We start from the raw sequence: 24,440 nt of genomic DNA, 5'->3' as shown, positions 1-24,440 counted from the left end.
AGGTCTGGGTTCCACAGGTCTGGTTTGTACATATCTGGTTTCTACAAGTCTGGTACTGCAGGTCTGATTTCCACAGGTCTGTTTTCTGCAGGTCCGGTTTCTACAAGTCTGGTTTCTACAGAGCGTTCTGGTTTCTGCAGATCTGCTTTCTACAGGTCTGGTATCTGCACGTCTGGTTTCTACAGGTCTAATTTCTACAGGTCTAGTTTTATAGGTCTTGTTTCCAGAGGTCTGGTTTCTGCAGGTCTCATTTCTACTGGTCTGAAATCTGCAGGTCTGGATTCTACAGGTCTGGTTTCTGCAGATCTGGTTTCTACATGTCTGGTTTTTGTAGGTCTATTGAACATAGGTCTGGTTTCTGTAGGTTTGATTTCTACAGGTCTAGTTTTTAAATATCTGGTTTCTACAGGTCTGTTTTCTGCAGATCTGGTTTCTACTGGTCTGGTTTCCACAGCGTTCTGGTTTCTGCAGGTCTGGTTTCCAAAGGTCTTCCTTCTGCAGGTCAGGTTTCTGCAGGTCTGGTTTCTACAGGTCTGGTTTCTGCAGGTCTGGTATCTACAGGTCTGGTTTCTGCAGGTCTGGTATCCAAAGGTCTTTCTTCCTTAGGTCTCGTTTCTGCAGGTCTGGTTTCTACAGGTCTGGTATCTACAGGTATTGTTTCTGTAGGTCTGATTTCTACAGGTCTGGTTTCTAAATATCTGGTTTCTGCAGGTCTGTTTCCTGCTGGTCTGGTTTCTGTAGGTATAGTTTCTGTAGGTCTGGTTTCTACAAGTCTGATTTCTTCAGGTCTAGATTCTCCAGGTCAGATTTCTATACAGGTCTGGTTTGTACAGGTCTGGTTTCTGTAGGTCTGGTTTCTACAGGTCTGGATTCTGCAGGTCTGGTTTTGACACAGGTCTGGTTTGGAGAGGTCTGGTTTCTGTAAGTCTGATTTCTATAGGTTTTTTCTGTAGGTCTGGTTTCTGTATGTCTGCTTTCTACAGGTCTGGTTTCTGTAGGTCAGATTTCTGCAGGTCTTTCTTCTGCAGGTCTTATTTTTGCAGGTCTGGTTTCTGCAGGTTTGCTTTCTGCAGGTCTGATTTGTATAAGTCTGGTTTTTACAGGTCTTTTTCTGTAGGTCTGGTTTCTGCAGGTCCGGTTTTTACAGGTCTGGTTTCTGTAGGTGTGTTTTCTACAGGTCTGATTTCTGTAGGTCTTGTTTCTGCATGTCTGATTTCTACAGTTCTGGTTCAGACAGGTCTGGTCTCTGCAGTTCTTTTTCTGTAGGTCTGGTTTCTGTGGGTCTGATTTCTGCAGATCTGGTTTCTGTAGGTCTGATTCCTTCTGGTCTGGAATCTGTTGGTCTGGTTTCTGCACAGCGTTCTGGTTTCTACAGGTCTGATTTCTACAGTTCTGGTTTCTGTATGTCTGGTTTCTTTGGGTCTGGTTTCTGTGGGTCTGGTTTCTTTGGGTCTGGAATCTGTAGGTCTGGTTTCTGCACAGCGTTCTGGTTTCTTCATGTCTGGTTTCTGTGTAGGGTTCCGGTTTCTACAGGCCTAGTTTCTACACAGTGCTCTGGTTTCTGCAGGTTTGGTTTCTGTAGGTCTGGATTCTGAAGACTTACAGAAAGACTTACAGTTTTTCAGCTCTACATGCAGAGGATGCTGCATGATGCACCCACACACGTTGCGAGCGGGTGGGGTCGCAACCACCACCCTGTGTTCTCTTGGGTCGTTCTAATTGTTCATCTTCTTTTCTGTTTCCTCCCTCCAGGACACTAATGGGTCCATATGGAGTCGACCGAGCCGTTCATTCCTTGGAGTTTATCGACTGTGAAAACGGACTCGGTAAGTTCCTGTAACTGTCAGTAGGAACCAACCGTCAACTGTTTCCTGTTCTTTTTGAACGGTCATCCATTACTTCTGAATCAAGCAGGTAGAAACTCTGGTTCATTTTAATGTTGTTTTTATTCTCTGTGGTAATCACTGATCACAGAGTTCGTGTTTGCTGGGGGCCAGAGCTGCGAGCTACCGTACACATCACAAAGCCGAACTCCAAAAGTAACGTCTGCATGAAAACAGTCAGATTCATTCCATTCATCTTTAGTTGTAGAAGATCCTTTCATCAGTCGTTACAAGGCACCTTTAAAATTTCAATACAACTTATCATAGTGCAGTTATATTCCAATTAAAGCAAATCCATCATATGATCCACATTAGTCCAGTTTATAATTATTGTGTTCATATGAAACACTAAAATAATGACCTCGCTAAGGAAAACCTCCATCTGCTTCCTGAAGCCCAACTGAGAGCTAGTTCCATAGAGAGGGGTCCGACAACTGGAGGTTCTGCCTTCCGTTCCAGTTCTAGAACCTCTAGGAACCACCAGTAAAACCTGCAGTCTGAGAGTGAAGCTCTGGTGGGAAACTATTCAACATCCAGTGGACCTTGGTCACTAAGAGCTCATTTTAAATTCTGTTCTGGATTTCACAGGAAACCAGGGAAGAGAAGATAAAACATGATCTCAACCGTCAAGTTGTTTTCTGATTATACGAGCAACAAATTTCAACTCTGCACTGACAGCTTGGAATGTTTTCAGCTGCATCAAAACGTAACTTTGTTTGTTTACAGTAGAAATGATTGTAATTAAATCAGTATTATCATCAGCTCCTGCAGAGATTCACGTGTTTCATCTCAAGCTGAGGCTTTTCCATCGATGGTTCCAGTACGATCACGACTGCTGGTTTAAAGCTTTGATTTCTGGTTGGTGGAGCATAATTACAAAGTAAATCTCCTGAACAAGGAAACATTTGAGTAATTATTTTATTTTTAATATTTCAAATTCAATTGAGATTTATTTCTATAGCACATTAAAACATCTGGGGTTGGCCAAAGTGCTTCACAAATCCAGCTGAAGTCAATAAATACATAAAACATAAATAAATAAACATAATCAAGTAAAGTAATAATTTCAAGCCAGAGTAAATTTAATTTAATCAATTTTATAGCATTTTAAGGCCAGGAAGAAGAGGTGGGTTTTCAGTCTAGACTTAAACTGACCTACAGACTGAAGGAGCTGCCCGACAGGGAGGCTGTCCACCACTTGGGCGCTGCCACGGAGGAGCTCCATCACCTCTGGGAACATCCCAACATAAACTACTAAAGAAAAGTCCCTCTGAAGCATCAGTCTGATGATGGAACAATACGAGTCCTGCTTTTAAAGGGATTTTCTCTGCAGTGTAGATATCCCTGTTATAACAGCATGTTTTCCTGGGAGTGGAAGTGGGTCACGTAACAAAGCCCTAACCCACTTAACTCAGCCGGGTTAAGAATGCAGGAGCTGCTGTTGTTTTTATCCTTACTTCACTTCCACGTCAGCACGTTGCTGGAGCTTCAGCCGACACAGACAGAAACTAATCACACTCTGTGAAAATGGACAAATATCCTGCTGGGCCAGATGTGCTTCACATTAATACCAAGAAGATATATATATGACACATGCAGCTGGATGCGGTTTATCATTTACTACATTAAAACAGTTTGATAGGTGACATAGGGAAGGCAGGGATTAAACCAGTGACCTCCAGGTTGGTGGGCGACCTTTCCGTATCCTGAGCATTGACCCGTATCAGCTGGGCCCAACCTGCTCTTTACCAATGACTTAACATTTTGATGCCTGTTGATGCAATCCACTTATTTTATTTCTTTTTACCTACATAATTTTTTTCACATGCTTTTTTATTAAGGTTTTATCAGAAGTCATGAACATGCAAATAGAAAACTGTACAACCTGCATTAACATAAGAACAACAAACCCAGGGTAATTTGATGTTGTAAATTAAATATATATATATATGTATATAAAATAAAAAAAGGAAGGAGTTCTGTAGTTGCACACCATGTCAACACTGTCTGGTTAAGTGCTATGGGTTAGTCATCCATCATCTGAATAGAGTTGGCATAAGAGAAAATGGGACCCCAAGTTTTACAAAAGAGATCAGAGTGCTCTTACATAGTGTATTTAATTTTTTCTAAATATAGAAAAGACATTAGGTCTTTCAACCAAGAGTTAAGAGGGAGGTGGTTTTGAGTCTTTCCAATGAAGTAAAATACGTCTGCGAGCCACAAGTGAAGCAAAAGCAATGATATTAGTGAAACGAGCAGAATCTTTGGAAACTCCAAAAATCAAGATAGAGGGGGGGATCAGCGGTCGGTTGAAAGCTTTTGATAGTGTGTCTTAAAAAGAGGACCAAAATAAACCCAATTTTGGACAAGAGAAGAACATATGTGTATGACTGGATAAATAAATAAATATCTAAATAAATGAGATTGTGGGAGATTAAATTTTAAGACTGTCAAAAGAGGCAAAAGTCTTGTCAATAAACAATTGCTTGAAGCAAAATATACCTTTGTCCCCCCACAACACAGACGAAGGTAAGAATAGAGGGTTGTCACAGATCAGCATCAGCAGTGAGGCGGAGGAGAGTTTAAATTCGCTCCTTAACTGCCTCCAGATTTTTATAGTGTTTAAAACAACAGGATTAGAAGTGTAATTTGAAGCATTAGAGCTAAGAGGGGCACAAATCAGAATTGCTAAAGATACACTGTCACACGACTGTGATTCCACCTGACACCAACCAGATTTAGGGTGGTTATACCACATGAAATTTTTTGGGATATTAGCAGCCCAATAATATGCTAAGAAATTGAGGAGTCCAAGACTGCCTTTTTCTTTTTCTTACTCTATCTTGACTCTAGGAGTCTTTCCTGCCCAAATAATAGATAAAATATGCTGGTCGAGATCTTTAAAAAATGATTGGGAAGGTAGACTGGTAAAGAACATAGAAAAAGAAAAGAAATATGAGTCTTGAAACTACATTAATTTTTATTGTTGATTCTTCCTATAAGGGACAAGGAGAGAGCAATGTAGCGCTTGAAGTCAGATTTCATTTAGGGTAACCAAGTCTAAAATATAATTTTTATAGATAGAAGAAAACTACCTACCTTTCTGCTTGAGAAGAGCGTCAAGCGGAAAGGTAGCATTTGGGCTGGGATCGGTTTTGCAGTGTCATTGAAAGGGAAACATTCACGCTTACTGATGTTCAACTTATAGCCTGAGAAAGATCCAAATGTTTGTAAAATCTGTAAGACCCTGTTCATGCAGGCAGTAGGGCGGGAAATGTACAGCAGAAGGTCATCAGCATACAGCAAGACCTTGTGCTCAGTTCCATTTCTGATGATGCCCTTAAAGGCAGAAGAGCTTTTAAGGGCAAGGGACAGCAGTTCAATAGGAGCGCAAATAATAAAGGCGATTATTTTTATTAGGCCAGAGCACCGAAGGCGGTGCGAAGGCCTATTGAAATGCAAGCGTTTATTCTTCTTCTTATTATTTTTCTTCCGCCGAATGAATTGCATTTTTGGGGGCCTGAACATGTTCGAAAACTCACCAAATTTAGCCTACCCCCCATTGGAATGTAATAAATTTCGTATTTTGGGGTGCTCGGGACTGTTCAGCCAAAATTGCACGAGAGCTCCACCTATTTATGGTGCCCCGCCACTGCATGTAATCAATCTTTATGAAATTCGCTACACATGTTCTAAATAGTGGGGTGAACAAAAAATCCTCTTGGAGCACTGCCCTAAAAAAGAAACAGGAAGTCAGCCATTTTGGTGTTTTACTGACCTCGCATTTGAACAAACAAAAGGAGGTTTTCCTTCTTGGTGGTGGTGCTGATGGATGTTTTGCTTCCTGGTTGTGGTTCTGATGGAAGCTTTCCTTCCTAGTTGTGGTACTGATGGAGGTTTTCCTTCCTAGTTGCGGTACTGATGGAGGTTTTCCTTCTTGGATGTAGTCCTGATGGAGGTTTTCCTTCTTGGGTGTGGTACTGATGTAGGTTTTACTTCCTAGTTGTGGTACTGATGGAGGTTTTCCTTCCTAGTTGCGGTACTGATGGAGGTTTTCCTTCTTGGATGTAGTCCTGATGGAGATTTTCCTTCTTGGTTGTGGTACTGATGGAGGTTTTACTTCCTGATTGTGGTACTGATGGAGGTTTTCCTTCTTGGATGTAGTCCTGAAGAAGGTTTTCCTTCTTGGTTGTGGTACTGATGGAGGTTTTACTTCCTAGTTGTGGTACTAATGGAGGTTTTCCTTCTTGGATGTAGTCCTGATGGAGGTTTTCCTTCTTGGTGGTGGTGCTGATGGATGTTTTGCTTCCTGGTTGTGGTTCTGATGGAAGCTTTCCTTCCTAGTTGTGGTACTGATGGAGGTTTTCCTTCCTAGTTGCGGTACTGATGGAGGTTTTCGTTCTTAGTTGTAGTACTGATGGAGGTTTTCCTTCCTGGTTGTGGTACTGATGGAGGTTTTACTTCCTAGTTGTGGTACTGATAGAGGTTTTCCTTCCTAGTTGTGGTACTGATGGAAGTTTTCCTTCCCAGTTTCGGTACTGATGGAATTTTTCCTTCCTTGTTTTGTTTCTGTTGGAGTTTTTCATTCCTTGTTTTGGTACTGATGGAGGTTTTCCTTCTTGGTTGTGGTACTGATGGAGGTTTTCCTTCCTGGTTCTGGTACTGATGGAGGTTTGCCTTATTAGTTGTGGTACTGTTGGAGGTTTACCTTCCTGGTTTTGGTACTGACGGAAGTTTTCCTTCTTGGTTTTGGTACTGATGGAGGTTTTCCTTCCTAGTTGTGGTACTGATGGAGGTTTTCCTTCTTGGATGTAGTCCTGGTGGAGGTTTTCCTTCTTGGTTGTGGTACTGATGGAGGTTTTCCTTCCTATTTGTAGTACAGATAGAGGTTTCCTTCTTGGTTGTGGTACTGATGGAGGTTTTCCTTCCTAGATTCGGTACTGATGGAGGTTTTCCATTCTTTTTTTGATACCGATGGATGTTTTCCTTCCTTGTTTTGGTACTAATGGAGGTTTTACTTCCTACTTGTGGTACTGATGGAGGTTTTCCTTCTTGGATGTAGTCCTGATGGAGGTTTTCCTTCCCAGTTGTAGTACTGATGGAGATTTTCCTTCTTGGTTGTGGTACTGATGGAGGTTTTCCTTCTTGGATGTTGTCCTGATGGAGGTTTTCCTTCTTGGTTGTGGTTCTGATGGAGGTTTTACTTCTTGGATGTAGTCCTGATGGAGGTTTTACTTCTTGGTTGTGATACTGATCAAGTACTGGTACTGGTTTTCCTTCTTAGTTGTAGTCCTGATGGAGTTTTCCTTCCTAGTTGTGGCACTGATGGAGGTTTTCCTTCTTGGATGTAGTCCTGATGGAGGTTTTCCTTCTTGGTTGTGGTACTGATGGAGGTTTTACTCCCTGTTGTGGTACTGATGGAGGTTTTCCTTCTTGGTGGTGGTACTGATGGAGGTTTTCCTTCCTAGTTGTGGCACTGGTGGAGGTTTTCCTTCCTGGTTGTGGTACTGATGGAGGTTTTACTTCCTAGTTGTGGTACTAATGGAGGTTTTCCTTCTTGGATGTAGTCCTGATGGAGGTTTTCCTTCTTGGTGGTGGTGCTGATGGATGTTTTGCTTCCTGGTTGTGGTTCTGATGGAAGCTTTCCTTCCTAGTTGTGGTACTGATGGAGGTTTTACTTCCTAGTTGTGGTACTGATAGAGGTTTTCCTTCCTAGTTGTGGTACTGATGGAAGTTTTCCTTCCCAGTTTCGGTACTGATGGAATTTTTCCTTCCTTGTTTTGTTTCTGTTGGAGTTTTTCATTCCTTGTTTTGGTACTGATGGAGGTTTTCCTTCCTGGTTCTGGTACTGATGGAGGTTTGCCTTATTAGTTGTGGTACTGTTGGAGGTTTACCTTCCTGGTTTTGGTACTGACGGAAGTTTTCCTTCTTGGTTTTGGTACTGATGGAGGTTTTCCTTCCTAGTTGTGGTACTGATGGAGGTTTTCCTTCTTGGATGTAGTCCTGGTGGAGGTTTTCCTTCTTGGATGTAGTCCTGGTGGAGGTTTTCCTTCTTGGTTGTGGTACTGATGGAGGTTTTCCTTCCTATTTGTAGTACAGATAGAGGTTTCCTTCTTGGTTGTGGTACTGATGGAGGTTTTCCTTCCTAGATTCGGTACTGATGGAGGTTTTCCATTCTTGTTTTGATACCGATGGATGTTTTCCTTCCTTGTTTTGGTACTAATGGAGGTTTTACTTCCTACTTGTGGTACTGATGGAGGTTTTCCTTCTTGGATGTAGTCCTGATGGAGGTTTTCCTTCCCAGTTGTAGTACTGATGGAGATTTTCCTTCTTGGTTGTGGTACTGATGGAGGTTTTCCTTCTTGGATGTTGTCCTGATGGAGGTTTTCCTTCTTGGTTGTGGTTCTGATGGAGGTTTTCCTTCTTGGATGTAGTCCTGATGGAGGTTTTACTTCTTGGTTGTGATACTGATCAAGTACTGGTACTGGTTTTCCTTCTTAGTTGTAGTCCTGATGGAGTTTTCCTTCCTAGTTGTGGCACTGATGGAGGTTTTCCTTCTTGGATGTAGTCCTGATGGAGGTTTTCCTTCTTGGTTGTGGTACTGATGGAGGTTTTACTTCCTATTGTGGTACTGATGGAGGTTTTCCTTCTTGGTGGTGGTACTGATGGAGGTTTTCCTTCCTAGTTGTGGCACTGGTGGAGGTTTTCCTTCCTGGTTGTGGTTCTGATGGAAGCTTTCATTCCGAGTTGTAGTACTGATGGAGGTTTTCCTTACTTGTTTTGTTTCTGATGGAGTTTTTCCTTATTAGTTCTGGTTCTGTTGGAGGTTTACCTTCCTGGTTTTGTTACTGATGGCAATTTTCCTTCCTGGTTCTGGTACTGATGGAGTTTTTCCTTCCTAGTTGTGGTACTGATGGAAGTTTTCCTTCCCAGTTTCGGTACTGATGGAATTTTTTGTTCCTTGTTTTGGTACTGATAGAGGTTTTCCTTCCTGGTTCTGGTACTGATGGAAGTTTTCCTTATTAGTTATGGTTCTGTTGGAGGTTTTCCTTCCTGGTTGTGGTTTTGATGGAAGCTTTCCTTCCCAGTTGTAGTACTGATGGAAGTTTTTCTTCCTAGTTGCGGTACTGATGGAGGTTTTCGTTCTTAGTTGTAGTACTGATGGAGGTTTTCCTTCCTAGTTGTGGTATTGATGGAGGTTTTCCTTCCTAGTTTCGGTACTGATTGAGATTTTCCTTCCTTGTTTTGGTACTGATTTAGTTTTTCATTCCTTGTTTTGGTACTGATGGAGGTTTTCCTTCCTAGTTTTGGTACTGATGGAGGTTTTCCTTCCTAGTTTTGGTACTGATGGAGGTTTTCCTTTCTTGTTTTGTTTCTGATGGAGTTTTTCATTCCTTGTTTTGGTACTGATAGAGGTTTTCCTTCCTGGTTCTGGTACTGATGGAGGTTTTCCTTATTAGTTGTGGTTCTGTTGGAGGTTTTCCTTCCTGGTTGTGGTTCTGATGGAAGCTTTCCTTCCTAGTTGTAGTACTGATGGAGGTTTTCCTTCTTAGTTGTAGTACTGATGGAGGTTTTACTTCCTAGCTTTGGTATTTATGGATGATTTCCTTCCCAGTTGTGGTACTGATGGAGGTTTTCCTTCCAAGTTCCGGTACTGATGGAGGTTTTCCTTATTAGTTGTGGTTCTGTTGGAGGTTTTCCTTCTTGGTTGTGATTCTAATGGAGGCTTTCCTTCCTGGTTGTGGTTCTGATGGATGGACTCTTTTGCTTGGTCATTACTTTTATGTTTTATATTAACATAGTTATGGTAAACTGGACTAGTGAGGATCATATTGTTATAACTATGTTATAACATTTGTTGTAACTTGACTTTAATGCATTGACTTTAACTGAATAATTCTATTTTATTAACCCTGATGGGAAAATTCACTCATTCCCAGATGTCGTAGAGAGAACCTTTTGTGCTACCTTTGTTGGGAAACTGGAGACTCGAACCCGGGTTTGGGTCTGGGACTCAGGTCCTTCTGCCACTCTCCTTAAATTGCTTTGTGATTGTTGTTACACAGATGCAGCTTAGTTGAAACGAAGGTTTCTGTAAATAATTCTGCTCATGGTGATTAAAGCATCCTGAAAGTTTCTGGTTTGCGTTTCTGCATTGACATGCGAGACAAAGATTCCATGTGGTCACTAAATATAGCCGGAAGACATGGAGGGTGGATGAAGGACTGGCCTTTGTGTGTCTGACCTGCCGCATTAGATCCAACACATACAAGGGAAACAATGCAGAAACCCTGAGCATGTGCAGGCTTACACGCTGCTAAAGTCCCATCATTGTCCATCTCTACTGTAGCAGAAAATCCAGATAACCTATGGTAAAGATTATTACATCATAATCTCTTTGTTAATTCAGTAGAAAGCTGCGACATCTCATCCTGAAGCAGAAAAACATGATCATAGTGAGACGTTCTCATTTACATTTAATCTGTCAACATTCTGTAGAAGCATCTGTTTTTCTGCTGCTTATATGTACTCAGATGTTTGCTAGCAGTTCAATAAACATGTTGCTTTTATGTTCTATCATCTTGGGTATCCTAAATTATTTAAACAAGACTTTTCATTATGCTGAATTTGTCTTTACAAGGTCTTAAAGTGTTTAACATTCAGTCGGTGGGTAACGCTCACTCCCTTGACGCATTATTAGGAAAAAATAATGATTTGAAAAACAACTTGTGAGACTGTGAAAGAACAGAAGCCCATCTTTTCATTCATATTCCAGCTGCTCATGCTTCAGAATGATGCTTTTCTTGTCTGATGTTGGGCGGGTTCTGGAGGGAGGCGGGGTGGGGGTGTTGACTGCTTCCACGCTGAACGTTAAAACAAGTCGCTGTTTCCTCAGAGAAGAGTACAAAAGAAGGGAAGGATGAAACTGGGACTCTATCAACCTATCCTTTCAGCAGGCAGTAATTAACTGGTGCCCCGGTGCTCCAGACCCAATTGTCAGCGCTCTGTCACCATGGTTACGGGCCAACAGCAGCCCTAAGCTGAAGATGTCCTGATCTCAGGGTTGAACTTACTGTATGTCCCTGAGGTCAAGGTTGGAAAATGGTAGTGGAGGAAGAAGTTCAGAGGAAACTGCGGTCTGCTCAACAAATCATTTCCTCCATTGATCCGATCCGCTGTCCTTCTGCTGCTTCATCAGATACATGGTGACTGGTGAATCAAAATATAAAGTATGTTAATATTGGTGAAGGTAGGCTCAGATCAACCTCTCCACCACAAATACTGGATCTAAATTAATTAAAACATTCAGTTTTATATTTGAAACAGTTTAGAATGAATGTTTTCTGTCCTCATCTGCCCTTTAAAAACTTTTTTGGTGCACTATTACAGGGATTACTTAACCTATGAAGCCACTGTCCTGCAGATTTTACATGTTTACCTGCTGCAATTCACCTGAGTCAATCTATTAATGGGGCATTAAGAGAATCTATGTAATCTTAATGAAGACCCAGAGGGTGGCTGAGGAAGGCCAGAGCCCCCTGTAGCCACCGGGCCCAGGCCCAAGGGGGCCAAATTTGGCAGTCACCAATCCCCCCCAGGCACCAGCCATACAGGGTGGCCGGAGCGAAGGGTCCCGAGCCCCAAGAGCCCCCAAGGCAGAGGGCCCACACCAGCACAGGAGGCACCAACCAAACCCTTCACCCCCAAGAGAGGGGGGCACCAAAACCCAAAACCTCACCCAGCCTACCCCAGAATAGCCCGGCCAGTGGACCCAGGGCCAATGCCCACCAACTCAGGCACCAACAGCGGCCACGCCCCACCGCCATGAGGTGATCCCAACCGCAGACCCTCCACAGGGTGAAACACAGAGTTGCCCCCTCAGCAGAGTGCCGATATCTCCCACCCCAGTAAGTTACCAAGGACCCGCAGCCATCAGACACCCCTCTGAAAGTGACGAGGTCACAGTGCTCCACCAACACTAAGTGATGGAGCTAAGCACAGTGGACCAGAGCGAATGAAATTGGTTCTTTGAGGACGCAGACATTGTCTCACTACTGATGTGGTCTACTAAAAGATTTCTAAACTGCTGAATACACAGATTATTTTTGGTTTTTCTGTTGACGCATGGTTGAAAAGTAACGTCCGACTTTTATTGGGTAAATTTCATAGAATTTTTATTTATTATTATTTTTTTCAGATTCAATGTTCTGTTTTATTCCTTTATTTTTCATTTTTCATATTTTTCAGTTCATCATTGTTTAGTTTAGCAGGATATCAGGGTTGTTCCAGATGGGTGTAGCATACATGGAAAAAGCGAAGACTTGGTTATTTTTAGAAATTCCCATTCAGAGATAATCAGATCCACACACAATGCTTGCTCTACATCTAACCATGGTTCATCCAGACTGCTAGGTTTAAGCCATTTGGAGATATACTGCAGCTTGTTAGCTAAGAAAAGGTGATTAAAGTTGGGTAGCTCCAATCCACCTCTGTCTTTAGTCTGTTGTAAAGATTGTAGACTGATACATGATGGTTTAGTGGGTATCACTAAAAACAGGTAGTTGACTTTTGGTAGAACCATCATTTTAATGGTGGCAACCCTCCCCATGAGTGATATGGGTAAGCGCCTCCACCGTGAGAGATCATCCTCTATTGTTTTAAGAAGCTGGACCTGATTTAGCTTTGTTAGTTCTGATAACCTGGGGGAAATGTTTATGCCTAAATACCTAATGTTTCCAGACTGTATTGTAATATTGGGTATGTTTGTAGGTCACAGTTAATGGGCATAAATATAGTCTTAGACCAGTTAATAGAGTAGTCAGATGTCGATGAGAATTTATTAATGAGTGTGATTGTTTGGGGGAGAGATGTTGGTGAGTCCTGGAGGAAAAGTAACACATCATCAGCATAAAGACTTATCTTATGTTCTATATTTTTGGCATGGATTCCTTTAATGTCTTTATTTTGTTTTATGACAGGAAAGTGGCATAGGGACATTAAAATGACCACAAAAAGACTCAGAGAGCTTCTTTGTCAGAGCTGTGAAAGCAATAGCCACGTGTAGTCTTTGCACCAAGAATTGTGTCTTTGTATCTATTATTTCATGAAGTTCAAATTTAGCTTTCCTTATGTCGTTCAGAGTGTGTTCTTCTGAGGAGACATGCTAAGCGTCCTCTAGGGATTTAATTGACTCTGAAATTCTAGAAGAATTTAAATAATTTTTAAAACATCCAAGTCGACCACTGATTGGTGTTTTACTGAAATCAAAGAATAACCCTCAAGCTGATTTATATGACCCTTATGTTCTTCTTCTATCAGCAGGACACCAAGAAAAATATAACTGATGACCACTGACCTTCCCTACACTTCCCTGAGCTCACAATATTTAAAATCCCTTTTGTTGCAGGTTATTGTTATTCATTTATGTGCACTAATTATCTCTTGAGTTTTTCTTCTTTCTTTTCACAGATGCTGGGATGACTCTCTGGAAGAAATAAAGTTTAATTAATCTCCCTGAGCTTTTATGTAGAAGGAAGTTAAAGGAATCACATTACCCTGAACAATATGAACATCATTAGGGTAGGATAACTTAAAGAAGAAAAGAAGTGGAAAACCTGCACTAACTAGTTTTCTGTCTTCCAACAGGGATTAAAGTGATTGGTGGAGTGAAGGAGCTAACTGGAGAGGAGTTTGGAGTTTACGTCAAGAGGATTTTACCAGGTGGCCTTGCTTCAACTGATGGTGAGTGATGACTCAGCAGTTTTACCACAGGATCTGGTCTGCATAAAGCTTCTCTGAATTATAACTGATGAGGAAGCAGTGCATCTCAAAGGGCATTTTTATTGGGCCGCAACACTGTAAAGGGGGGATGTGAGGAGGTATTTGTTAAAAGAAATTTCTGTGTGCTTATTTAAAGGTAGTGTTGCATAAAGCTACAGTGGCTATATTTACAGAAAACCAGGCTGGAATTAACTGGAAAATCCTTTACAGGTATAATAAGGAGTCATACACATAAAAATGATATAGAATATAAAAATTAAAAGTAAGTTTTTTAATGTTCCCCAGTATTTAGGTCCTAAACCATGAATTAGCCCAGTGCTTTGAAACCTATTTTCCTTGGGGATCCCCTTCACATAAATACTAAAAAGCCGTGGACCCCATGTCCCAACTTGTGCTGAAACCATGCTTGGTTTTATGCTTTCATTAGCTCGATTCTCACCATAAATACTGTATTCTGCTGAGTCCTGTCCTTCCATAAATTTAAATGGTCAACATATAGCCTTAAATGTTTTTGTTTTAATCACAATAGTTCTGAATGGTCAAAGCCTTGGGGATTGTGCTCTTTAGGAGACCCCTGAACTAGCCCATCAGTACAACCTGCACAATCCTGTGGGAAGGTGCTGAGTGGCTGGATTTTAACTAAAGGCTTCTGCTCTGCAGACTGAGCTGGGATGTCTGAATTTTAGGTCTAATATTGAAACAAGGGAATGAGCAACAGAAAAAGATGGACCTGCAGAGACATATTAACAAGTACCATGCACATCTAGTGGGTCAAAAGTTGCAAATAAGAGCTCACTGATGGGTCAACTCATTGTTTTTCCTTCTTAGTATGACTAAATGATGGACCTCTGAACTTCTTGAAGAGATTATTTCTATAAACAGATGAATTCTTGAACTGTGTACTCAGTGGAGGTTTGGTTCAGTAGGGCTGCTGATAAAGGAGAGAACATTCATCCGCCACTTTGTTCACATTTCGATGTATCCTTGGTACCAACTTCCCCAGGGTCCTTTATGCATTGATTACTGTGTATATGGAAGGAAGATGTTATCAATGTTAGAGTTAGTCAGTATGAGTGGGTGGCCCTCTACCAAATACAAGGCCCTGCAGGTATTTGTAGGAATTCCAGTTTTATCTTTCCATATCTCACAGGTAGGACTTTACACGTTATTGTCAGCGATGCAGCTTTTCACCTAGAAATCTTCTCCAAACATTCCCCCTGAAGTATGCTCAGAATGACTGGAGAAAATCCTGGAACAACATAAAGAGCAGAAATGCATGTTGACAGTGGTCAGACTCAAAGCTTCTGGAAGGACAGAACAAGTATTTTTGGAGATCCTCATGTGAATAACAGAGCATGAATAAAGCATACCATAACATTCTCATGACCTACTTTCTCTGTGCCGTAAATGATGGATATAGGGCACTGATTTAAATTACCTGGACATGAAAGATCACGAAGTTCGAAATTCTGTTTATACATAAAATAAAGTGTGATGATTTGTATGTAGAATTATTGTCTATATATAGTACTATCAAAATACACTCACCGTTATCTTCACCGAGACCACCTTCTACTACCCGGTCGTCTTCTTCATCTGGACTGCCTTCTAGTATCGGGTCATCCTCTTTATCAGGTCCACCTTCTAGTACCGGGTCATCCTCTTTATCAGGACCGCCTTCTAGTACTGCGTCATCCTCTTCATCAGGTCCACCTTCTCGTACTGGGTCATCCTCTTCATCAGGTCCACCTTCTAGTACTGGGTCATCCTCTTCATCAGGACCCCTTTCTAGTACTGGGTCGGCCTCTTCATCAGTACTGCCTTCTAGTACAGGGTCGTCCTCTTCCACAGGACCCTTTTCTAGTACCGGGTCATCCTCTTTATCAGGTCTGCCTTCTAGTACCGGGTCATCCTCTTCATCAGTATGGCCTTCTAGTACCGGGTCGTCCTCTTCATCAGGAACCCTTTCTAGTACTGGGTCGTCCTCTTCATCAGGTCCAACTTCTAGTACTGGGTCATCGTTTTCATCAGGACCTTCCAGAGGGACCTGGCTTCCAAGTCAAAAATATCACAGCTGACCTTCAGCTGTGAACCGCTCTACGTTCTGGTGTCTGCAGACGTCTTTCTGAAGAAGTCGTCCCAGCATGCAACAGCCTGTAAAGGAACAGGTGGAAAGTAGCTTCAGCCATTCATTCTAAGACCCAGCAGAGCAGAACCAGACTGGAGGGTGGAGGTCTAGAAGTGATACAACGCTTAGGAAACATGTAGAGGAGTTTTTATTTCGCCACAAAACTTTTTAGTGGCGTCCCAGTTTCCCTCCAGACTTTATCTCCTGCAGCTCCTTGTCCACCTGGTTAATAACGGTGATGGTTCCCGCTGCACCTGCAGGACTTCTTCACAGGACACGGCTGCTGCGGTGCTGGGTGGAGTCGCTGGCCTCACCCTCTCCAATCACAGCTGCAGCCCCACCCACGCAGCTGGAGCCCCGCCCACTCAGCCGGAACAGCCAGAAACTAGAAAGAAATATTTACACTAAATAAACTGCTACCAACCTCAGGTGTATCTGTACATGTTCATTTTCTAGATGAAAACAAAGGAATAAATGAGTTGATCCTCCTCTCTGGCGTCTTCCTCTGACACGGCGTTGACAGCATCTCCACCTGTTCTAGTTTTCCATCAGGATCTCAGTCCCACATTCCGGAGAAATTCTCTTCCCTCTTTTCCATCCTGACCCATCATGGAAATGATGTGAGTGTTTATTACAGGCCGTCACCTGATCTTTTATAGCCACCATGTGGGCGGGACGAGGCGCTCCCTCACGTGTACCAACATTAGAGTGGATTCTGATTTATAAACGGAAACAGGTGTAGTTTCAAGTTTTTGTGTGCCGCATTTCCTGTTTTTTCCACTTGCAGTATGCTTTGCTACGCTCAGGTTTAGACTTGATGACCCAGGTGGCTGTGGAGGCAATTGGAGTCGAATGAACTCATTGTCATAATCTAGAAAGCAGTTGGAGATGATCTCAGCTTTGTGACATGGTGCATTAATGTGATCTGAATCCAGAGACCCTAACTTTCCAACCAGAACAAAGTTCTGTGTTGTTTTTGTTGATTGAAACCCTGGCCAAACGGTGGGCCAGATTTTTTTTTCTTTTTCTTGGTCAGCGGTCTTTTCTGGGAATATCGCCCTTTTTTTTATGATGATGAAGTATCATGTAGGACAGTACATGCACGTATTACATTACCTGCTCCTGGTGGTTCCGCTCGCAAGGCAGGCAAACCGTCTCTTCTACCTGCTGTTCTTCACATGGCCGGCAGGTAACACTGATCTACATGCTGGAAATACGGATTACGTGATCCTGAAAAACAGGATTTTGGATCAGGGTGATCCAATCCTGTTTTGATTTGAACAACCGGGGTAAAAGTAAGCCAGATTACGTGATCCGCCATCCTGAAAAAATGGATCATGAAATCCGGGTAGCTTTTATCCGGATTAAATTTTTTGAACAACTGGCCCTAGAAAATATTCCGAGGGTCATGGAGTTTGTAAGGGTGAAAAAGTGAAGAAATAATGCCTTAGGTGTATTTAATTAAAAACAATAATAAAATAAATAAGATTCATATTGTGATGAAAGCGAATGGAAATCATATTAAAAACACAATAAAATTAATATAATTTACCAAAAGGTGAAAACATCTTTGGCAGAGCACAAATCATCCAAATAAACCAAAGTGAGACAAGGATGACTTTGCTAATCTCACTAGTGTAAGCCCAGCATGGCGGGGCCTCCGACCACTCCTGAGAGGGTGTTAATGGGGAATTAATGTGCCTTAGTCCTGTCAGGCCTTATTAGCTTAATGAAACACAGATGTAGTGATAGTAACAGTGGTTCTTGCAGTAGTAGTAGTAACCAGGGCTTAAAGAATCCTGAGCCTGAACTTTTTTCCGGTTAGCGGAGGTGCAGTGGATCTGATGCATACACACTACAGGCAAACAGCTTTTAGCATTGTGCTTGGCAGGGCATAAGATGACCTACAAATTAAATGTGAATTTTAGAAAGTAAAGGTAATAATATTATAAGGACATGTGAAACTCATTCAGGTTAATTAATTCAAATTATTCATTTAGCAATCATTTAATTTAGTAAAGGGCAATTTATACAAACAAACAAACAAAAAAAAAACAGTTACAGAGCAACAGTGAACTTTAGGTAACATTTTAATTTTAAATAGCAATATTTGGTAATGTTTGATATTGTTTTTGTTCTGTTGTTGTTTAGTGCATAACAAACTCCTGAAATATTTATGATCAGCTATTGATATGTCAAAACGATTATTCTGAGAGCAAATTCCACCTTAAAAGAATAAGAGGTGGTGTGTGTGTGTGTGTAAGGTACTACTTGGCAGTAATGTGCACAGTTTAACTCCTGATTGATATCAGACCACTTTAATGTAGATTCTGCATTTTATTAACAAGAAATGTGCTCTAATAAATAAAATAAGTCATGAACATCAGTGGAAACTAAACTTTGAAAATCAACACACAAATCATGTTCTTACTGGACTTTGCATACTTTCAATGAACAAGCATGAGACAAACATGAAACCTGAACAGTGAAGCAGCAACACACCTGGATATCGTTTCTGATTACAGCACGTCTTCATCTGCAGTTTTAATGAATCCGTTAAAGCACTTTCTCTGTTAATTTAGACATATTGTCACTTGTGTTCTCGTACTATGTCGGTTTTACACCGAGAGGCAGAGCCGCAGACACAGAGAAGTTGAGCGAAACAACGCTAACAGACAGCGCTCCCGCGGCCGTTTCATTCACTTTAGGACACAACACCTGGCAAACGACTTGTACGTTGGAGCGCGAACTGCTGCCGGGGTCTCTTTCGTGTTGTCATAGAACTTTTTTGCCACTAGTTGCGTACACCAGCTTCTTCGAGCACAAAGCTCCTAAAAAGCTTAACCATCTCCACCCCTTCTTCTATCCATGCCCAGCGCCATTTGGTTCTAAGGCCATTGTCAGTTAGGACGTCATTCCCTGGCTTCATGAATTTACTCTCCATTTTTTGAAAAAATCTAATTTTGGTGAAACAACCGTCGGCTTGGATGCTGCGTTCAAGACCACTCGGAGAAAATGTTCACACTACAGGTGAACTCGGCGGAGAAAACAAAGTGTGGTATATTGGCACTATTTGCTGAACACTGAAAACATGCAGCAGCAAGTTCTGCTTATTTTCGAAGATGAATACGTGTAATTTCCAACTTTAACATTGTTCATTGTTCAATTCATTTTCTACAATTTAGAGTCAATTCAGAGTTTCAACCACTTTATACACAGTTAACATTTTTGGGTTTTTTGTTTTGTTTTGTTTTTTTTGTCTGAATCATAGTGAAAAAGCCGGAGATCCGGCACGGTGCCAGAATACTTTAAGCCCAGAGTACAGTGGTTCTTGCAGTAGCAATAGTAGAAGTGCCTTCTTGCCAGTAGTAGTAGAAGCAGTAATTTCTTGCAGTTCTAGTAGTAACAGTGGTTTTTGCAGGATTGATTGTAGCGTTACTTCTGCAGTAGTGATAGTAGCAGTGGTTCTTGGTGGAGTGATAGTAGTAGTTGATCTTGCATTAGTGATAGTAACAGTGCTACTTGCAGTAGTGATAGTAGCAGGTGATTCTTGCAAGTAGTGATAGTAGCAGTGGTTCTTGCAGTAGTGAGAGTAGCAGTGATTCTTGCAGTAGTGAGAGTAGCAGTGGTTCTTGGTGGAGTGATAGTAGTAGTTGATCTTGCAGTAGTGATAGTAGCAGTGATTCTTGCAGTAGTGAGAGTAGCAGTGGTTCTTGAAGTAGTGATAGTAGCAGTGGTTCTTGCAGTAGTGAGAGTAGCAGTGATTCTTGCAGTAGTGATAGTAGCAGTGGTTCTTGCAGTAGTGAGAGTAGCAGTGATTCTTGCAGTAGTGATAGTAGCAGTGGTTCTTGCAGTAGTGATAGTAACAGTGCTACTTGCAGTAGTGATAGTAGCAGTGGTTCTTGCAGTAGTGATAGTAACAGTGCTACTTGCAGTAGTGATAGTAGCTGTGGTTCTTGCAGTAGTGATAGTAACAGTGCTACTTGCAGTAGTGATAGTAGCAGTGGTTCTTGCAGTAGTGAGAGTAGCAGTGATTCTTGCAGTAGTGATAGTAGCAGTGGTTCTTGCAGTAGTGAGAGTAGCAGTGGTTCTTGCAGTAGTGATAGTAGCAGTGATTCTTGCAGTAGTGATAGTAGCGATGTGGTTCTTGCAGTAGTGATAGTAACAGTTGCTACTTGCAGTAGTTATAGTATCAGTGGTTCTTGCAGTAGTGATAGTAAATGTGCTACTTGCAGTAGTGATAGTAGCAGTGATTCTTCGCAGTAGTGATAGTAGCAGTGGTTCTTGCAGTAGTGAGAGTAGCAGTGATTCTATGCAGTAGGGATAGTAGCAGTTGGTTTCTTGGTGGAGTGATAGTAGTAGTTGATCTTGCATTAGTTATAGTAACAGTGCTACTTGCAGTAGTGATAGTATGCAGTGATTTATGCAGTAGTGATAGTAGCAGTGGTTCTTGCAGTAGTGATAGTAACAGTGGCTACTTGGCAGTAGTGATAGTAGCAGTGATTCTTGCAGTAGTGATAGTAGCAGTGGTTCTTGCAGTAGTGAGAGTAGCAGTGATTCTTGCAGTAGTGATAGTATCAGTGGTTCTTGGTGGAGTGATATGTAGTAGTTGATCTTGCATTAGTGATAGTAGCAGTGATTCTTGCAGTAGTGATAGTAGCAGTGATTCTTGCAGTAGTGATAGTAGCAGTGGTTCTTGCAGTAGTGAGAGTAGCAGGGTTCTTGCAGTAGTGATAGTATCAATGGTTCTTGGTGGAGTTATAGTAGTAGTTGATCTGGCATTAGTGACAGTAACAGTGCTACTTGTAGTAGTGATATTAGCAGAGGTTCTTGGAGTAGTGATAGTAGTAGTGGATCTTGCAATAGTGATAGTAGCAGTAGTTTTTGGAGTAGTAATAATAGCAGTGGTTCTTGCAGTAGCGACAGTTAGGCAGTGCAGTCATTGGAGTGGGCATAGTACACAGTGGTACTTGCAGTAGTAATAGTAGCAGTGCTTCTTGGAGTAGTGATAGTAACAATGGTCTCTGCATGTAGTACATTGTAGCAGTGGTTCTTGGAGTAGTGATAGTAGTAGTGGATCTTGCAGTAGTTATAGTAGCAGTAGTTCTTGCAGTAGGCATAGTAACAGTGGTACTTGCAGTAGTAATAGTAGCAGTGCTTCTTGGAGTAGTGATAGTAACAGTGGTTCTTGCAGTAGTAATAGTAGCAGTGCTTCTTGGAGTAGTGATAGTAGCAGTGCTACTTGCAGTAGTCATAGTAACAGTGGTAGCAGTGCTTCTTGCAGTAGTCATAGTAACAGTGGAAGCAGTGCTTCTTGTAGTGATATTAGCAGAGGTTCTTGGAGTAGTGATAGTAGTAGTGGATCTTGCAATAGTGATAGTAGCAGTAGTTCTTGGAGTAGTGATTGTAGTAGTGGATCTTGAAGTGGTGATAGTAGCAGTGGTTCTTGGAGTAGTGATAGTAGTAGTGGATCTTGCGTGGTCGCATTTGCACAATCTCACTCACCACTCTTCATCACTGATCCCTCCTCTTCCTCAAGCTCTGCATGCTGACACGGTCACTGAGTTGTCCAGTGGGTTTTTAATACTAAGCGATAATTATTTTTTTTAATTTTTTTTATTTTTCCCGTGAGTTAGTATCTGGTCGCTGTTATGTCTTTTTTATTTGGTTATTATTTAAAAACTCTTAATGACTAGTTTTTTCCTGTGTGTATGTTTCTGCTTTTGTAACAGTTGTAGGAAATTTTCTGGTGTGTTCATGTACAGGTGTAACAGTTTGTTGTCTGATGATGGTGTGGATTGAAGGGTTGTTTCCTTCTGTCTGTGATCTTTTTGTCTCCTTTCTTCTTTCCCTTTTGCTCTTTTTGCTATTTTCCATCTTTTTCTGTCCCCTCCGGTCAGGTCCAGCAAGATTACTTAGATTCCGTGATTTAAAGTAAATAAATAAATAAATTAATCACATTATCAAGAGGAGCCTTACCCATAGGCCTCCCCTTGGCAGAGCAAATTTGTTCAGCAAGATACAGCAACCAGATTATCATTTTGCTTGCTATGATGCTGGACAGGACAAGTTAAAAAAAAAAGTAGCAGTGGATCTTGCAGTAGTTATAGTAACAGTGCTACTTGCAGTAGCAATAGTAACAGTGCTTCTTGGAGTTGTGATAGTAACAGTGGTACTTGGAGTAGTGATAGTAGTAGTGGAACTTGCAGTAGTTATAGTAGCAGTGGTTCTTGTAGTAGTATTTTATATTAGCAGTAATCATACAGACGTAGACAAAACTTGTTGGTACCCTTCGGTTAATGAAAGAAAAACACACAATGGTCACAGAAATAACTTGAATCTGACAAAAGTAACAATAAATAAAATTTTTTTGAAATTTAACCAATGAAAGTCAGACATTGCTTTTCAACCATGTTTCAACAGAATTATTAAAAAAAATAAACTCATGAAACAGGCCTGGACAAAAATGACTGCAATCCAACGATTCCTGTAACTGTCAATGAGACTTCTGCACCTCTCAGCAGGTATTTTGATCCACTCCTCATAAGCAAACTGCTCCAGTTGTCTCAGGTTTGAAGGGAGCCTTTTCCAGATGCCATGTTTCAGCTCCTTCCAAAGATGCTCAATAGGATTTAGGTCAGGGCTCACAGAATTTTCACTTTAGAATAGTCCATGTTTTCCTCTTAGCCTCTTGTGTTTTTTAGCTGTGGATTTTGGGTCTTTGTCCTGTTGTAAGACTCATGACGCTGCGACTGAGACCAAGCTTTCTGACACTAGGACCGTGTTACTAAGCTATAACACCATGTTGCTTTCATGTTAGCTAGCTACCGTGTTGCTATAGCAGTTAGCTAACGCCATGTTTGGTTTCATGTTAGCTAGCACCGGTTGCTAAGCTATAATGCCATGTTGCTTTCATGTTAGCTAGCACCGTGTTGCTAAGCTATAATGCCATGTTGCTTTCATGTTAGCTAGCACCGTAGTTGCTAGCTGTTAGCTAACGCCATGTTGGTTTCATGTTAGCTAGCACCATGTTGCTAAGCTATACACCATGTTGCTTTCATGTTAGCTAGCACCGTGTTGCTAATCTGTTAGCTAACACCATGTTGTTTTCATATTAGCTAGCACCATGTTGCTAATATATAACGCCATGTTGCTTTCATGTAAGCTAGCAACCGTGTTTCTAAGCTGTTAGCTAACGCATGTTGCTTTCATGTTAGCTAGCACCGTGTTGCTAGGCAGAATGTAAATATGTATATAAACTGTATATAAATTAAGGGCTGCCAAAAAAATAACGCGTTAACGTCCATTACTAATTTATGTAATTACCTGTGGTAAAATTTTAAACGCACTTAACGCCTGCATGGCATCGAGACATAGAGGTGTCTGAAGCAAAATGGAACGAGATGGCTGGTTCTGTGGATGGATTTCAGGCTGTCACACTGTGGGGGGTGATGTGTTTTAACACATACTTTTCCTAGGCAAGGGGTTCAACATCTGCACATATCTCACATTTTTTTTCTTTTACTTTACAGGAGTTTTGCACAAATTTTGCTGTTCTGGTCGTTGGTGTTGCTCCTCCTCCCTCTCCTCCTCCTCCTCCTCCTCCTCCTGCTCCACCTCTTCCCTCTCCTCCTCGTCCTCCCCTCATTCCACTCCTCCTCCTCTTCCTCCACTCCTCCCTCTCCTCCTCCTCCTTCTCCTCTTGTGTTGTGAATCACGATGGCTGTTGGTGATCAGCTGATCGGCTTTCTCTCTTATTGCATGTGTTAATGGATCAGCTGAGAAGGAGGAAACTAGCGGTTCACGTTCACAGCAGTCACATATTCACCCCAAAGCCTTGTTGTTGGCAGGACCTTCTCTAACACAGTAGCTGTCTGGTGGTAGACAGGATTTATACTTCAGCTATGCAGGGGCTGGTCTAGAAAAAGGTCTATGGGGTGCCAGGACAGGAGCACTGACCAGGAAAAGACGGCACCAAATTATATACTTTTTTAAAGGTCTTTATTTTATGTAATATTATATACTGTTTATAAAACATAGGTGGAGCCTCTGTGACGTCACCCGTAGGTTTCTGAAGAGCTGAATTGAAGTTTATTGGGCGTTCCCACCGTCGCCATCTTGGTAGCGTCATGTGTGTTGTCTTTCCCAGAAAATCCAAAATGGGCGAAAGAGGTGAAGCTGAGAGGGGGGCTGTGAGGTGGGGGTGGATGATTGACACCCATTAAACTCTGAGCTGCCTGTAGCTAAGACCTAATTGCGCTAACCTGGAGCTAACAGTAGCTAACCAGCTAAGGCCACGCTGTTAGCTGGCTACAAACCGCGGTTGTGCTACACTCCCTTCTTACTGCAGATATTGGATACCTGTCAATCAAAAGGACACACCCCTAATTATGCAGAATTTCAAGATTAAATAACATCCAAACGGATGAGTTAGAAAAACATTCAACCCCCCTCACAGTTGTCATGAAGGTAAACTTGACCTAATAATCCTAAAATGGATTTGTTGTACCAGGCTTGAAACATGTTATTTCTGCTGTGAAGTTGGTCTTTTTAACATGGGAGTCTATGGTGATTTACTCTGTTTGGAGCCCTTATTGGATGAGGGGGGAACTGCTCGTTCTGTTGATACCAGTTTGGCAGGGGGTAGG

The 24,440-nt window shown here is 41.7% G+C and overlaps 1 protein-coding gene across 3 annotated transcripts in view; it reads left to right on the top strand.

Annotated features, from left to right (window-relative positions):
• Positions 1-24,440, top strand: part of si:dkeyp-72e1.9 (syntaxin-binding protein 4) — a 151,425-nt gene that overhangs the window by 37,117 nt on the left and 89,868 nt on the right. For all 3 annotated transcript variants that reach the window (XM_042001208.1, XM_042001226.1, XM_042001215.1), the window contains exons 2-3: positions 1,753-1,826; positions 13,530-13,625. In XM_042001208.1, the coding sequence (XP_041857142.1) occupies positions 1,753-1,826; positions 13,530-13,625 (170 nt within the window). The remainder of the gene's footprint in view (positions 1-1,752; positions 1,827-13,529; positions 13,626-24,440) is intronic.

Source organism: Melanotaenia boesemani, chromosome 2, assembly GCF_017639745.1.
Source record: "Melanotaenia boesemani isolate fMelBoe1 chromosome 2, fMelBoe1.pri, whole genome shotgun sequence".
Lineage (NCBI taxonomy): Eukaryota > Metazoa > Chordata > Actinopteri > Atheriniformes > Melanotaeniidae > Melanotaenia > Melanotaenia boesemani.
The sequence above is the reverse complement of the archived record's forward strand: the minus strand, read 5'-3'. Positions and strand labels throughout refer to the sequence as shown.